Raw genomic sequence first — 17,370 nt, forward strand, 5'->3', positions numbered from 1 at the left:
AATGATGACACATACAGGACAGCATGTAATAGCTGACAGACAGGTGCACATGCAGATCTGTCTATATGAAACATGGTTGTAAGCAAATTAGTAGTAAATGAAAGGATGGGTCAAGAAGAACAAAATTAGAGAAATTAGGTAAAAAAGAAAGCCAAAAAAAAAAAAAAATCTAGCAGAAGCCATGACAGTGGAGGTGTTTTAAAGTGCTGTTGCATGTGACTTTTCAAAAAATAATTCTTATTTTGCAAAGCATAATATGTTTTATGCATCAAGGAGATGACCGTAAAATGAGATATGCAGCAAAAACACGGTAGCCCTCCAAGCATTGCTGAAAACAGAAAACCCTATGCATTTTACAGCCTTAACATGGTGTATATAAGTTTGGCAGAAATGCATAAACAGCATTATAAGGCAATGCCACTCACTCTGGAGGTGACTTAGCAAACACAGTGACTTGATGATGATGCTCAGCACTGAATGAAATGTCAGAACAAAAAATTTAGAATTAATAATAAATTTGAAAATGGAACATATATGCACCATGGCATCAGAAAATGACCATAAAATGCAAAAAGGTGATGGAGTGATATGAAACAAACCTTGGAGAAATATCGCATCCTTGCTGCATAAAGGCACCCAGGGAAAACCAAAGGCTGTTAAATATTCCAAACTCATTGGGAGGATCAGGAGGATTCTGAGGGTCACGTGGTTCTTCACTGCCGTCTTCCAAGTGCCATTCATAAGGGCTGAATCTGCTGACTAGGAAAAGAACTACGCTGACGCCAATGTAAGCAAAGACTATACACATCCAAATTTCATAAGCCAAAGGATCCAGGAAAGAGAATACACCCGGTTTAGATTTCTGAGGCTTCTTGATCATGATGGAGATTCCCAGGCTCATAAAAGGCTTGGAAAAGTCTATGACTTCTTCTCGCACCAATGTTATGGTGAGGGGGGCAACAGCTATATCTGCTCTCTGAAAAGGGAAAACAAGGCCAAGTTAGCTACAAAACAGTTGCAACATAATCACAATCTAGAATCTCAGGTTAATGAAGCAGATGATGAATTACAAAACTGAGTAGGAAGCATTTTCTTTTCAACCTATTTGGCAATCACTGAATTTGATTAAGGAATATGTGATATCGACAGAAAATTATTAACAAGAAAAATTACAATCAAATCTGTGCAAGGGCCTCAAGAGAAGGAGATCAGTACCAATGTGTATTTATGTTTCTGTTCATTTAAAATGGATGAATAAACTCTATTTCAATTGGACAATGAAACTGCAATTGAAGTTGTACTTTTCAGGATAATGTATAGGGTCTATATTCCACATATAAAATGTAATCTGTAGTCCGGTTCAGTCATGAACAGTATTTAACACATAAAAACATATTTAACTCATAGGGGAAAAAAAAAAACAAAAAGAAACTATTGTGTTAAGGATTTCAAATTTATGTGGATTGTTTAATGGCTTTTTAATCTTTTTATTTAGGAAAAGTTGTTTGACATTAATAAATTTTTAATTCCAGGAAGAGGAGTTAAAAATAGTTCTTGGGTAAGTATGAGAACACATCCTTTCTTTCTTGCACAAGTGTGTCCCTGTATATCTGGTAGACACGGCAACATGGTATGTCATTTTGACTTCTGTGTCATTTTCTAGTAACAGCCTGTATCTGTCCATTTGTTCTCAGGACTCTGGACAAATTATGTGTTTGTTATATTTGGATGCTTTCTTTCTCATTCTACCAGCAAGTTTTGTTGCCTTACTGATTATTCCAGATAAACCTAAGATAAGTAATTAGTCATGGAATTTCAGCTGGATTTGGGCACTGTAATTTATATATTCCTCTGAAACTCCATTACAATAAAGAAAAGATGATGGAAGGACAGTGGGGTAATAAGAACCAGGCAGCCTTCTGTGGTCACTAAGAGCAGTAATACAGATCTGTGAATCTCTGAGAAGTAAATAGCCTAGATCATCTGGGGAAAAAGGAAAAGTGTAATGTCATTCTGTTACACAGAATCTCAACTCTACAGATCTGCAGTATAGACATTGTTCTGAGGATGGATCATACGGAAGCACAATCTCGTCTCATTGCACTGTCATTCACCAGGGCAATTTGCAATGAGATAATGTCTGGAACCAACACCCTTTCATTTCAGTCCTTATGTTTTTCCTGAATTCCAAGGGAAGGTAAGAATGTGAAGTGAAAATCAATCAATCAATCAATCAATAAAAATTACTTGGTTACTTGATTAAAAATAGTATTCCATAATGGAATTTCAATATATATATATAATTGTGTCTGTGTTTTTATACTAGATTCAAGTCACGCTGTTTAGACAACCTAGCCTTGATTTGGCAAAGTACTCAAGCAGGTGTCAGAAATTACATTTAAGGAGACTAGAATGTTTAAAAAAAAAAAAGTTCTTCTGCCTTTTAAGAAGAAGCTTTACTGCAAGAGTCCACATACATTATTCGTAATCTTCTGCCCACTTTTAACAATTCTGTAACTGTTCATGATGTTGATTCTCTTAAAGATGGCCTTTTGTTGATAATTAAGAATTTCAGAAGGAAAAAGTGGTTCTTAGGGAAAGCTTAACTTACCAGTAACTAAATCACTGTGCACCTTTTTAAATCAGACTTTTGTTTCCAACTAGTGAGTGTGTATGTCTTTCTGACAGAAAAATAAATCCTAATTAAGTAGAAGTCTGAATATGAATTAATTGTAAATGTTAATAAGAAGTGATTAAAATCTGTGTCATAATTTAAAATAGCTTTATGTAAATCTGATTTTGATACACTCGACTTTCACCAAGATCTGATTTCCCGATCTACTAAGTTCAGTTTCATTGTTTTGTTTAGATTTCTTTGTGGTGGGGGTTTTAATTTCATTTCATTTAATTTAATTTGAAGTTTAATAAGCAGAAATGGCGAAGCCTTTCGTAAAGGAATTCTTCGCTTACCAGCAGGTGCCTCAACCCTGGTTCCCAAGGCAGCCCTGGGTGCTGCACATCTGAGGCCAATGGCAGCCCTGCTGGGCCTGCCTCCATTCCCCATGAGCACACACACAACCTCCAGGCTTCCTCCAGCCCCTCAGGAAGGCCTCCTAAGCATCTGTACCTGCATGTGCAGCTATGAGGGATGTGTACAAACTCATGGCTTGGAATAATCAAATAAGCCTCATCCACACATATAAGGAAGCCATTTGGAAACCATGGCCCATGGTGTACTTTGCTATAGCCCTCTTCAGCTCCTTTAGACATTCATGCGTACCAGGACATTGCCCTTCCCCTTGAGTGACTGCTTTCCTTGAGGAGAAAACCCTCACCCAATCTGTGGTTGCTTGCTGCAAAAAGCTATGTTATCATGGCATGCATCTAGAAACTAGAAGTGCCAGTTGCTTTTGGATGCTGGGTGTTTACTGGCTTTGCAGATGAATGAGTTAATAACCGAAGTAATAGAGACCTCAGGGAACATGGGTAGAGTGTAGGGAAGGGACTCGATTCTGCAGCTTGCTCGCTGATGAATTCTCCCCAAACACATATTTGTCTTTTAGCTACTGCTTACTGAACTGCTGTTCAACATTAAATGTCTGCGGTCAGTATAAGACACGCACAGGACATCTGTTTTAAAAGCAGTCAGTGTCCACTGCTGGCTGGAAGACTAAGCACTTTGACCATGGCTACTGTATTTCAAATTGAACTAATGAAGTAATTACATATTAATCCTTATTAGAGTGAGCTGAGTGGATGAGGACCTCCGCAGAGCCCCTAGCAATGACTGCTCGAGAAATGGAGCTGGAGTGGGAGGGAGCAGCCCTGCAGCCTGTGCAGGGCCATCAGCCATGGGACAGCTCGTCAGGGGCTGGATCAGCCATAGGTGCTGTTATTTGCTGTAGCATTTTCCTGGACTCAGAGAAATTGAATTCTCCCAAAGTAATATATTAATTGCCGAAGGAGACACAGTGGAGTTCTTTCTAAGCGCTGATGCAGCGTGCAATAAAGTCTGCATCTCCTTCACGAACATCTGGGTTCATGCAGGATGCTCCTGTGGGGTCTTTGGGATTATGGAGCTGATGCGCTGTTTAGCACTGACAAACCAGTTTTTAAATGCCTGATTGCTACCATGTCCTCATTCATATCACAAAGCATGAATTTCTTTCTAAATGATTTTAAATTACATTAATATTAGCAGAAAGATAAATACCTATTTTTCTAATACACCTTAGTCTTCCTGCTTTCCCACCATTTTTGGTAGGCCTTCAACATATTGGGAATACCAATAAATAAACATCCTCTGGTCTTCAGTGAATACAACAGCAATTGTTTTCATCAAAGGAAACCAGCATGGGTTCAGACATAGGATCTCAGGAAACCATCCACAACTCTGGCACTGAAAGCAGCCCAGCAACAGTGCAGCACCTGAGCCTGGTTCCCAACTATTAGTTACATCAGAGAAGTTAAAATAAGAGCACTTACTGCCTATTTATCTAGATATATAATATTAGAAACGGAGAGCTTATGAAAATCTCTAAGCACCCCCACAGATAATTAATAACTGCAGTGTGGTTGTGAATCTCTCTTCTTATTATGGCTGCACATAAGCAGAACCCATAAAAATTGAACTAGATTAAAAATAACACCACAGAACTGCAAACATGCCTTACCCTGTGCAGAGTTGGAGGGGGGGCAGTTAGGAACCTCAACAACTGAGCTTTGCTAATCACTCATGACTAATGGCGTTTCAAACATCATCCTCACTGCATTTAAGCTGGGAGAGAAATGTCATGGATTCCTCTGAGGCTTGTTCTGTCTCTGCCTACCAGTGTGGGAGGACGGATTTAGGGAGGACATGCAGCACAGAGCGCTGCCCACTCTGCTCAAAGCCGACCCCAGGAGGCTGCATATCTCAAAACTCTTAAGGGGAAGGAGAAAAATACTAAATGGAAATATCCCTCCGTGCAGAGAAAGAAATGATAAGATGTTCCACCTCTGTAATCCAAGAGGTGGGGTGGAAATCTGCTTACAGCCCTGAAGACGAGTTTCATTATCTTCAAAGACATGCACTAGAGGTAGGAAGAGATACTGGACAGGCTTCTGCTAGTACATGTTTTGGTTGCTATTGCCTGTAGAACTGAAGAATTCCTTCACTAGTGCGTGGCTTTCCAAGAAACTTGGTGCTGGCTGCACTCCCTGTGCAGCCTGTGCTCACACCAAAACAGTGTAACACTGTGCCTGGTGCTCACTGCCCAGTTTCCTTTGGCAGCCAAATCCCCAGGCACTCCAGAGGTGCCGAATGCTTCTGAGATGAGACTGTGCTGGAAAGATGGCTGACTGTGCAGTGTAAGACCATCAGTGCAGGATGTCGGACAGAGCAACACCTCACCTATGGTGCCTGATAGCTGCCTTGTCAGTGGAACATGCTATCTCCCCAGATATCAGGGTGTGCTGGAAGGCCAGACCAGGAGTGCACTGTGCTTCTAACACACTTGCTCACACTTATTTAGAAACAACAGCTGAGATCAGTACAGCAACAAACTGCATTGAAGTTGTACTGCGTATCAGCCGAGCCATGAAAAAAACTCATTTTACAGTGTTGAAACTGCAGTTGGCCTTGGCTGCTGTAGTTTGTCGACATTAATTGAATTCCTTGTCCAAAACAGGCCTAATTTGGATGCACACTGTTCCTCCTGAGGTACTATCGCTGTCTTCTGCAGACGGAGAAGTGGAGGCAGGTCTGCTTTCAGCCTGTGCCTCCCACCTGGTGTGGTACAGCTGGAGCTGGGAGCCATGCTGTATGGGCCTCGCCCTGGTGAAACCAGAAGGGACACTCTGAGGAGGGGGATCAGCCTTCCCCCAGCTGCTGCTACCCCAAGGCTTTCCATGGCAGTCATGGTCTTGCTGCTGCTGTGAGAGGCAGAGCACTTGTGCTGTGGGCCCAGCTGGGCAGGGACAGGAGTGGGCAGCCTCGCTAAAAACAGCTGCAGAGGCCTTGTGGCTGGGGACCGCCTCAGCTTTACATCCCGGCTTCGTTCCTCGGTGCTGTTTTACATATTGAAAGGTTCTTACAAAGACCTTCTGTCACCTGAGGGGAGTTTTAAGGGCTGTAAGGTCTGTCTGCTCTTTCCACTCCCAGAGCATTTGTAGCTACAATTAAGAGACGTGTTCAGCCTACTCTCAATTAGCCTCAGCGACTTGAAAGCATCAGGCCCGGGGAGAGAGCTTTCCCTGGTGGCACGGTGAAAGCAGAACAGTGGCGTTCTTTGAGAGGGGAAGGAATCAAAGCCTGCAGAGGAGAGGAGAGCAGTGCCAAGGGCTGGCGGCAGGCGGGCACAGAGCCCCGCACATAAAGCCCCGCTCCAGGAGGGGCGGCTGCAGTGGTGCTGGCAGAGGGCAGCTTGTTAGCGCCGACTGGGGCGGGCAATGCCTGCCTTGTTGGTTGGATTTAAACAGCGGCTCACTCATAAATTGAGAAAGCTTCAGCTGCTGTAATGGTGTAGAAGGCAGGTGTCTGTCTGATCAGGCCCTGGACCTGGATGAGCTGCCCCAGGATGCGCTGGGATGGGGTGGCAGTTTGTCTAGAGAAATGAGAATAATTCTTGTCTTAATAACATGCTATTTAGCTTCCTTAATAAGCACGCACCATAGATCTTAGTGGGGAATACAGCTCATATGTACAGCAAGTTTTAGGTTTGCACAGGAGTGGGATAAAGTGGTCCTGGTGCTACCCGGTGTCCAGAACCTAGAGCTTGCTGCTGGCTGAACTAGACACCATTCTCCACCAGGAACAACTAAAATGAAACAAATGTATAGATCTGGGAACACTTAAGTGTTAGGTAAACTTAACTTGATATATTTCAAATTCCAGTTAAGAGTTAAAAATACTTTTCTAAAGTTTTTCAAGTCTCAGTTAAGAATGCAAAGTACTCTTCTAAAATGCCCAGGAAAACAGCTTTCACTACTTACTTTGCTATTGTCAAATATTTCCATTAGTTTTAGAAGTTTCTCTTAGTTTAAAAAACAGTAGTGCATTACATTAGCATTTTTATGGTAGAAGGTAAAGTCTTGTTTTGATACCAGTAAAGTAAAAGATCAAAATTAAGGTTTTGTTGTACCTAAAATGACATTTTTGGATTTATCAAAAATCGACCAATTTTCATTTCCGATGTCAAATTTTTATAAAATTATTATTATCAACTTTTAGTAATTGCTAACAAATCAAAAGCTAGCTCATCTCTGTCAGGACTTCTGGGCTCTGGGTAGGAAGCAAAGCCATTTGGGGACACCTGCTTGGCCAGCACTCCCTGCATCTGGGGCTGCCACCTCTATGCTGCCAAGAGCAAGTCCTGCACTGCAGCCAGATTATCACACAGCCTGGTGCAAAGCAACACCAAAAGGTCTAAGCAGGTCCAGTTGAGGTCGACCTGGCTGACAGCACAGGAGGCCTTTGTGCCCTCCAGCCAGCCCTGAAGTACTATAGGGGACAAGGGAGGGAGAAAGTCTCCAGTGGAAAGTGTTTAGTGTGCTTGTCCCAGGTGATGTGTGACTCCTGGGACTGCCCTAGTTAGCCCATTGGTGCTGAGCTCAGGCTAGCCCTACGCTCTGGTCAGGGCTGTGCTGGTCACCTGAGCCTGCAGCGCTGGACCACCCCATTCCTCCTCTTCTTTCCCACATCCTCTCTACTCAGACCCCTCCTGTATAGGCTCTGGAGCTGTGAAGACCAGGCTGCACCTTCCTGGCTGCATGCTGTATCCCACAGGAAGCAGGAGTAATGGCAATAAAGAACTGGCACAAACTAAACATTAATTACAGTTAATTAGGGTTTTGGCATTAAAGCTCCAAGCCATTCACTTGCTATGGCTGTGCTAAGAGCACTTTTAGAAAAGGGTTGCATGCGTGAGTCTATGCATAGAAAGAGCGCAGTTTAAAAAATACTTGGTAAGACTTCCCAGCAGTGTGGGTGGCAGTGGCATGCTTGTCGGGCCAGGAATGTTCTGCATTTGACAGATGAAGCACTTGAGACAAACGCAATCTAAAAGATTGTTTTCTGCCACAGCTCAGTTCAGCTGCTGAGTAACTGGTACCAAAACCAATCAGGCCCCTTTGATTCCCCCATGTCTATCTTCTATACATGCTAATAAACGCATTTAAAATCTAATCTCCCTCTTGTCTTCCCAAAATGGAATCTGGAAGAGCCAAATATGACAGTCACTTTGCAGACAGGCCTCACAAGGGCATTAGGGGAAATGTACAGTTTTAGATCCCTAATAGAGTTTTAAGCCCTGGGGAGATAAAGGGAAGTCAGCACATAATTGAGACAGTTGCTCCTAATAATTATCACATCTAGAGTACTGTTCCTTCTTAAGGGCTTTTTGCACATCCTTGTGAGTTTTGTACACAGCCCTCTCTCAACAACTGGAGGAAAGGGCCAAGGGTATCTCATGATCTCAGCAAACAGGACTGGGAAAGTGCCTGAGGGTCTCCTGAGGTCTGTGCTCAGAGGCCAAGAGCTGCTCCTCTGCTAGCAGAAAGCCAGGTGGATTTCTGCACACAGCTCTCCAGCTTGGCTGCTCAGCTCAGCAGGATGGGAGCTTGCTCAGCAGTGTGGAGCCATCAGCATTAACCCAGGTCTGCAGTCAAACCTCAAGGGATGCATCTGACCTTTGAGTAACTGAGTATTGTGGTTAAGAGGCTTCAGTAACTGTGCTCTCAGTGTGCAAGGAGGAGCTGTTGGGGGCCAGGGAGGGAAACAATCCTCAAATTTTCATTAATCATGGGTGAAAACTGTGTCAGAATTGAACGGAACAGATCTTTTTGTGGGGAAAATGACCACCATGGGCAGATTTGGGGTTGTTTTAAAATATGGTCAACAGTGCCCGTGAGGCTGTACTTCACAGGTTTGGGCAGGTGACAGGCATGGTTGGGCCAGAGGGCTCAGTCTGATGCTCAGGAGGCAAGCTCTGAGTGAGGTTCATCCCAGGGAGCTAGGGAAGAGGCTGCAGTAGGGAGCCTGCTTATCCAAGCAAAGGCTGGGTTCAGGTGGCCCTTCATACAGATGGATCTTGCACTGCTCAGCAGCTGCATGGGCTAATCCTACTTGGCTCCCATCCCAGAAGCAGTGGCCCGTATTGCACCTTTCTTCCTCTGGTCCTTTTGCCCTGGCTGTTAGAAGTAATTTTAGATTCTTTTTGTCATGTCTTTAGTGTATGATATGATTTTTCTTTTAAGTGAATAAGCTGTTTCATTGCTTGTCACTTGCAAATATATCAAAAGGACCCAATTACGGCTAATACTCTTGATATTTCTTGAACCACACACTGGGAAACTGAGGGTTTAGGTTTTCATTGCAATGCAATTATGCCTGAAACTAAACTAAGCCTTTCCTTCAGATGATCTTAATGTACTTGTATTCTCCAAGAAAGGAAATACTGTTTTCCCAAATCACAGAACTGAAGCACTGGATGTTCAAAGATTTGGATAATGTTAAACCTCAACGCAATAGGAAACCAAAGAGAAACCCCAGGATCCAGAGCCCTGTTTATGTTCAACAATAGATTTCCCTCCATCCCATTAATACAACACCACAAAATCATGTCATTCACATAAAATATTTGAAGTCAAATAGGCTAGAAAATATGTAATAAAGGATTAGGACTCCAGACGAAAAAAAATTTTGGAAACCTAGCAACTACTTTTAAAAAAGACTAATTCATTTGAAAAGAGTTATCTCACCACACATTTTGCAAGAGATGATGATATTATGTTATCATAGGGAAATTTTGAGGTGACTTTTAGAAACTACACTCATCAAGGGAACAAAAGGATGTAATGGAAACATTCACTTCTATACAGATATTTTTAATAAAGGAAGGGTTGTTAAAAATAAACTGTAAAGAGGATTTGGGTGGAATCACAAATCATCTCATTAGCATTTGGGGGAAAAAAAGCAAAGATGAAATATCAGCTTGTATAGTCTTTTCTGCAAAGCCAACTTTCTCCCCCTTCCATCTGGCTTATTGTATCAGCATTCCAAAATTCACATTTTCAAAGAAGTTTCTAAAATGGCAATTCCAGACTGTTTTTCTTCTTACTAAAGAAAGCAAAATACACCCAATATAGAAATATAAAGAGGAATATAATGAATTACATTTTTTGTGTGTGTCTGACACACACAGTTGATTTTTAAAGAGAAAAAATTGTGGGTGGTTTCAGGCTTGTACTGCCTCTTATGCTGAAAAGCAAGCATGGTGCTGAATCTCTGGTCTCTGATCAAACAAAAACTGATCTCAGTGATCTAACGAGGCTCAGCATCGTAAGATCACACCTTTAATGTTCGGGGCAGCCCTCATCACTCACAGGACTGATCGAGAAAAAGAAGTTGTGGCAAGAACAAGAGCAGTGCATGAAGGGAAAAGTAGAAAATCTGCTGTAGATAAGGAATTTGAAATTTTCCCAATGCAAATTTCAGTGTTTTGTGGAATCTGATTTGGAGAACAGTGATAAAAAAGTGACACTTGCTTTTAATGACATGATTAGAAAGCTAGGCTATAAAAATGGCATTACAAAGAAATATCTAGAATTTTAAAAGTGGTATTCAAACAGATTATCTTTATTTTGCAGTTTATTAACTTCGAGCATAACTTTTCATAATAAAGAACATGAAAATGAAGGTTAAGAGAAACTTACCCCATAGACCAGTTCACCCACCATGCCATTCCATATCTTAGTCTCAGGGTCCCTAGCTCCATATTTCCCATCTCCAACAATTGACAGTTTGTATTTTATTCCAACATGTTTTGCTATTTCAGAAGCTAAGTCTACACAATATCCTTCATATCTCTCATTCCCTTCTAGTTGTTCATGGTTTTTCTTATACATTACATATGGTGATTCCTTTGAAACAAAAGTAAAGATCAAAAGTCTATGAATGTAAAACACAGCTTTAAAACATACAAAATGAGAGATGTTACGATCCTTACTTTATATTAATGGCAAATATTTACAATATTTCCTACTTTGGTACAGAAATTAGGCAGACAGACTTTCACACTTTAAAAATCCTTGGCATGATCCTACAGGCAAACATACTATAGATTTTACTCCTAGTACAGATCCATTGAAGGCAACAGGACTATTCCACGTTAACAAAGTTGCACTATTATCTGCAGGATTAGGCCTCATTTTTTAAGTTATTAGACAGTCAAATAGCATCACTGTAGTAATAATTCAGTTTTTAGAGTTTATAGAGCATACCCGACAGCTGTAGCAGCAAAATTATTTGCTAAGTCCCCCAAGGCCTAGGATGGGGCTCTGATGGGGATATTTTCAAAGCAGCCTAAAGGAAGCTAGGCTAAAATCCTCAACAGCATTTTTTTTCCTCACTGAATTCCCTTAGCCATCTTGGAAAATTCTGGCCAAAACGCTGATTATATCTTGCTAACTTCATAGGAGTATAAAACACAATGCTTCAGGAAAGAGCATAAAATCGGATCATGCTTTGTAGAATCGTAACAGACATAAAAGTAACAAACAATACTACACAGACCACATTTGCTAGAAGCAATGGGACTAACACAGGTACTGCTGTTTATGAAACACATGAAGAGCTTTACTCCTTTGGAATTTCATGCGTATACATAGCTTTAATCCCAGTGCTAGAGCATTTCCAGTTCTCTACAGGCTTCACTGTACCACCCTTCCTCAGTCCACAGGGGTTGAGTTTACAGAAGCCGTACCTGAGTGAGGGGTGCAAGATTTGACCCTACAGCAGGAAGGCCAGATCCTGCCAGCAATCATATGCATGCATAACTTCACTTATATGAGGCATTTGATGGCATTCAAGTGTCTGAGAAGCAGGAAAGCACAATGTTGAGCTCAGTGGGATTCCTCTGAGTAAACTCAAGGATATGCATAGAAGCTTGCAGTGTCAAGCCTTCAGCAAATCTCTGGCGGATACTGAACTTTTCAGTCACTTGAAGTAACACAGTATTCAACACCAGACTCCTGACAAGGTGTTTAACACATCTCAGGAGCCGTGCATCTTATTTCCTAAACACAAACACGCTAAGAACATTAAACTTACCAGGATGGTAGTGACTACTATGGTTCTGTTCTCCACAGATGAAGTGTCATTAGAAGGCAGCTGATCTAATGTTGGCACAAATCTTTCATATTCATTCCAATAACCAGCCTATAAAAAGGGATATTGTTAACCTTACTACATATATTTACAAGGGCTTTGGTGCATGAACTTGTAACAAGAACTGTCAAAAATTTAGTCAGGGTTGCAGTAGCTTTAATAGATACAAGCCAAATCGAAGTGAAAATACATACTAAATTCACATTGCTATGGTACCTGTGCAATAAACTCCTCTGTATCCACAGCATAAAAGGTGCTAAAGACAAGAAAACACTGCAAAGCACTTTGAGTCAAATTATCCAGGTTTGAATTTTTTATCAGTATTCTGCTGCAGTTCAGGCAGTGAGGACAGCACCTGCAGACGTGCCTGAGAGCTTCAGAGCAGATGCACAGACACTGCTAGCAATGCAGGCACAACAGCATAATCCTCAGTGCGGATTACAAAACCCTCTGACTAGGAGGTGACTGTTTGTCAGCTGGCTTGTGCTGACCTTCAAGGTGCTGTGGCTGTGTTGCTATGCTATTACTACACCAGTTTTTATATTTCTGCACAGACGTGCTGTAAACCTAGCTGAGTGTCTGGGTCATGTCCAGAGGTATTTTGTTATCAAATAAGTGCAGAAGAGTTTACAGAGTTGCACTGGTGACTAAACACACTAGGTACCTACTATCTCTGGAATCAGGGGGATGATGTGTCTTATCTACTCAGACTCATCACTCAACACCCCTGAGAACCTGCCTACCTAATTATTTTTGAAAATTCGCCCTGAATTGCTTTTATAAAAGGCAGTCACGCCACTTAGCATCTATACTTTATTTAGGAGACGAGAGAACAAGCAGTGAAAATTCTAATTAAAACCCAAATTATTTTCTGTTAATTTCAGAAGGTTTCTGAAACGCACTCATTCCAGTTTCACTATTGCTCTGAGGCCTCCGTTGGAGAAGGGAAAGATGGAGAGGAATTTAGGAGGTTGGGCTGTGCACAGGGACATGACAGCAGGCACAGTGCTCAGCATAAAAGCTCAAGGTGGCTTCTAATAGAAGAAGTGGGGTTTGAACTTGAAATGGAAACCAATGAAGATATTAAGTAGGATGAGTGATATGTTTCAGAAACAGAATAGAACAAGGTTCCTGGGATAGGGAAGACAGCAAGAAGGCAGGGATTCCTCTGGGTCTTGTTTTTGCAGTGGCTGTGCAGCATTATTGAGTTCCATTAGTTTGCTGGAATAGTATTATCAGAAATATTATTTCTGAAGATATGAAATCTGAATGTATATCTTGAAACTGACCTTTCTTGATCCAGAAGCTTTCATTTCATACACATCAATTGTGTAATTTGTTCTCCGCCCGTAAGTATCAAACTGGATATTCCCTGTCATTCCTTGAACTTGCACCTTAAGGCAAAAAATAGAAAAAAAAATATTAATAATAGATTCACTCTATATTTTCCTCTGTTACATTTTGCAGGAAACTCACTAGCTGTAGCACAATTTTTATCCATACAAGAAACCTGTAGCACTTCTGGCACAGACGGTGGTATTGTTCATAATAAAAAAGCCCCAATTCTCTCAGTTTCAGCCGTACATATCCTTTGTTAGTTAGTACTCTGCTGGTGACTCACCACTGCAGAATGAGTTGCATTTAAGTGTAAGTAAGTGAAATTAGCCCTGCATGCATGTTAAATATAAGAAAGACTGATTCTGCCACGCTTAGTCACACTAGGTTCACTGATGTAGAAGGGCTTGCAGCAGCGAGCTACCTGCAACAATTCAATGCTATTAAAGCCCTCGCAATATGGCATGGAGTGATTTGTGATATGGACCAGAATTTCATGTCGTTGCTCATTCTGGGAAGTGCTTTATTTTAAGATCAGTCCCAGCGTAGGAGAAAGGAATGAATGTATTTGAATGAACATAGACAATTGTCTCTACTGCTTATGGGGTTTTGGTCTCAATCTGGATGGATGGGTGTATAGACGGTAAGTCATTACCATTACGTACTCACATGAATAACTTTAAAGGGAAGTATGAAGTAATTTGTTTCAAAGAAAAACTTTCTTATTTCCCTGTATGAAAGTGTGAGGTATTTCCATTTATCACTTATTGACACTGGCATGCTCTCATCTTAGGCAGAAGGGGTAACAGTCTGAAACTGCAGTAGAAGTAAATTAGCTTTCATATTCAGCAGAATGCTTCAGAAACTACAAAAATGTGTGGTGGAAAACTCGTCAAAGGGAAACTGTGAAACCACAGTCCTGAAGATGTTCAGAGCTGGTTACTGAGCTGTTCATTATGCTTTAGAGATGGTACAATTAAACTTCTTATGACGGACAAGGAAAGGCTACATTAAAAAGTTAAAATTCCTTTGGCCCCAAATTATCCAGTGAGCCAAATTCAAAATGACATATAAGTTGTGTGATTTTTTTTGTTAGTTAGTGGGTCTGAACCCTTTTAGCAGCTCATGTTTTCAAGAGTCAGGAAGAATCTGTGAGTTTTTCCTGTCTCCAGAAAGCTAGAGATGTGCACCAGGCTTTGAAAGCCAAATGTGTTCCAAAGAGGTTTTATCAACTGTAGACTGAGCATTTGTAGAGTAGCTGACATATAATTTGCAGCCAGATGTGAGCTGCTGTGCCTGCTTTTGGCACTTGCTAGAAGCTGTCTGACTACCCTAGCACAGGGTATGTCTCAGCAGAGCTTGTTAGGTCTGGTTCATCCTGAGCTGTATTGAGATGTGAGCATTGTGCATTTGACACCTTTTGACTTCAAATTTAATTTGTTTCTATCTTTGGTGGGAAAACTCAGCACTTCTCAAAATCTGGCTGCAGAGAGGCAGGGAGACTCACCAGGACTCAGAACGTATCTGGTAGCAGTGTGCAGAGGCAATCACAAATTAAGTGACTATTTATAACTGCCCAGATCTGCTCAGGTAAACTGTCTGTCACTTATCTGGTGCCTTACATTTAGAAACACAGACATGCAGAGCTTTTGAGGCTGTAGGGAAGCAGTCAGGTAATGCCTATTTCCCTTTTGCCAGCAGGGCAACTGTAGTGTGACACTGCATCTTTTGCTGGCATAAGGACACTTCTGGGAGGTCTTGAAAAATATTGTTGAGTTGCTGTTATGGAGCAGAGAGGAGGAATTGTTATTTTTTTCCTGATGAAATTTTCTTCTGACCAGAGGAGACTGATGAATGGAGTGGGGTCCAACAGGCAGTGCTACTGTGGGATGATCTGCAGTGATTGCAGAAGATGACATGAACCTCATTTACAACCTGCTGGAAGTTTGACACCTACTTTTGTGCCAGTTGTGATTTGGGCTTTGTATATCCTGTGATTGACATTTTTTCAAATATATTCTCTGCATGACATAGTGTCCTATTGCAGTGTTCATGTTCTTTCTTGATATTAATGCTTTGTATCTCATTCAAAGAGGTTTTATATTTCACTTACAATAAAGTTCAAATAGACAGTACAAATTATTTAACTATTATGAAGATTAAGTTTAGTTAACATCTCTTCAAATGAGGGCAATGCTCCAGGTAGTGCATTTGTTAGGGTGCAACCCAATGGCATAAGAATAGCTCTGACAATGTGAGACTGAACTGTCTCTCTCCTTAAGCGAATGAAGGGGAGAATAAATCTTGGGATATAATCTTTTCACTTTGGCGATAAAAAAGCCATCAGTAAACTACGAGGTCTGACCCAGGATTTGTTTTTACCTAACAGGGGCTTAGTTCTGATTTCACTCACTTCAGTTTCATGCCTAAATTTTTACAGTTACTTAGTTATCCAACTATTTTTGCAGTTACTTGAGCCAGATCAAAAGCACACTCTACTCCTGTCTCTTATGTCTACAAAAAAATTACATACGTGTCTTCAAGCTAATAAAGATATGTATCCCTGCATGATGTACAATACACATGCTGAAGACCCAGTCTGGTTTTGCTCATCATCTTTGCAGTCTGAGCTTGACTTTAGAAACCCTCAGTGCATAGCAAACTGGCTCATGATCACTTCGTGGGAGGCAGAAGGTCTTGGAAAAGTCAGCCTATAGATGCCCTGGGGTTACACTGCTCCTACAGGGATGTGATTTTGGCCAACTCTTTGAGAACTAACTAGTTATGGCTTGCTTGCTACTGAATACGTCTTAGCCATCTTTGAGAGTTTGTCATAAAGTTTGGTTTTGCTGTTTTTCTTTTGTCCTGAAAAGCAGCTGTTGTTCTTGTGTGCAGAAACTGTATATGGAGTAGCTCTGCCCCTGTGGAGTTGCTGCTGTTGTGAAATATACACATCCAATAGCCACAGTATTTTTGCCCTTACCATTTTCAGAGCTCTTTCTATATCAATTCCTTGGCTCCATGGTACTGCAGGGTTGGCCAGGCAGTCCCCAGCACTACCTCTCCTGGAGACATCCACACGTTGCCTTCGGAGGTAACGGAAAGCCTCTGCTATGACTAGGACTGCATCATGGGTCAGGGCAGATGTATACTAAAATTGATGCAAATAGAACATAATGACAGATTGTAATCTTAGAATCACCCTAGGTTTATCATAAGTCCTTCTATCTTTAATATACTCTTACAAGAATCATGGTCAGAAGCTCTTTTGCCTGCTCTCTGTCTCTTGCTACAGATGCTTTTTTTTTAACAATTCCATTTATTTAAAATGACTAATTGAAATAAATAATAACAATAAGGATTAAAATAATGGAACAAGTATATAGTTGCATAAAGTATAAGTTTAACTGGAATTTTGTTCATCTAAATGATGTCACTACAAAAGTTGGCAATTCCATGCCGGCCCCTGTTGCTACTGATAGCAAGAGCTCATATTTGTTTATTCCTTGAAGTAATTTTTTTTCTTTACAACAGGATTGCCAGGATGGTTTTGAATTGAAGCTAACATAAATCATTTCTGTTTGGACCACAGTACTGATTAGGTAGCATCTGTGGCCAGGAATAGATCAGTTAACATTTTTAGTAGACAGCTATACAAGCTAGCAATCATAAAACACACGTAAGGCATTACATCTCCTTGGTAATTGCCCATCTGCCTTCTCTCACACCCCTGTAAATCTGAGGAAGGTGATAAGCTTTGTGTAGCAACAAGTCCTCAACAAAACCCTGGGAGTCCTTAATGAATTGTTCATGCTGCTGTCAACTTCATCCATTGCTTGATGCATGTATCTGGTGACATCTCCCAATGTATTACCTACAAAAATATCACT

General features: G+C 41.1%; 1 protein-coding gene across 7 annotated transcripts in view; it reads right to left on the reverse strand.

The window, feature by feature from the left end:
• The window catches only part of GRIA3 (glutamate ionotropic receptor AMPA type subunit 3), a 238,597-nt gene that overhangs the window by 35,181 nt on the left and 186,046 nt on the right, over positions 1–17,370 (reverse strand). For 6 of the 7 annotated variants that reach the window (XM_019618294.2, XM_031554700.1, XM_019618296.2 and 3 more), the window contains 5 exons: positions 16,464–16,631; positions 13,435–13,539; positions 12,089–12,196; positions 10,693–10,899; positions 600–976 (listed from right to left, as the gene is read on the reverse strand). In XM_019618294.2, coding sequence (XP_019473839.1) covers positions 600–976; positions 10,693–10,899; positions 12,089–12,196; positions 13,435–13,539; positions 16,464–16,631 — 965 coding nt within the window. The remainder of the gene's footprint in view (positions 1–599; positions 977–10,692; positions 10,900–12,088; positions 12,197–13,434; positions 13,540–16,463; positions 16,632–17,370) is intronic. The other variant, XM_031554701.1, reaches the window with a different exon arrangement.

This window comes from Meleagris gallopavo, chromosome 9 (genome assembly GCF_000146605.3).
Source record: "Meleagris gallopavo isolate NT-WF06-2002-E0010 breed Aviagen turkey brand Nicholas breeding stock chromosome 9, Turkey_5.1, whole genome shotgun sequence".
NCBI lineage: Eukaryota > Metazoa > Chordata > Aves > Galliformes > Phasianidae > Meleagris > Meleagris gallopavo.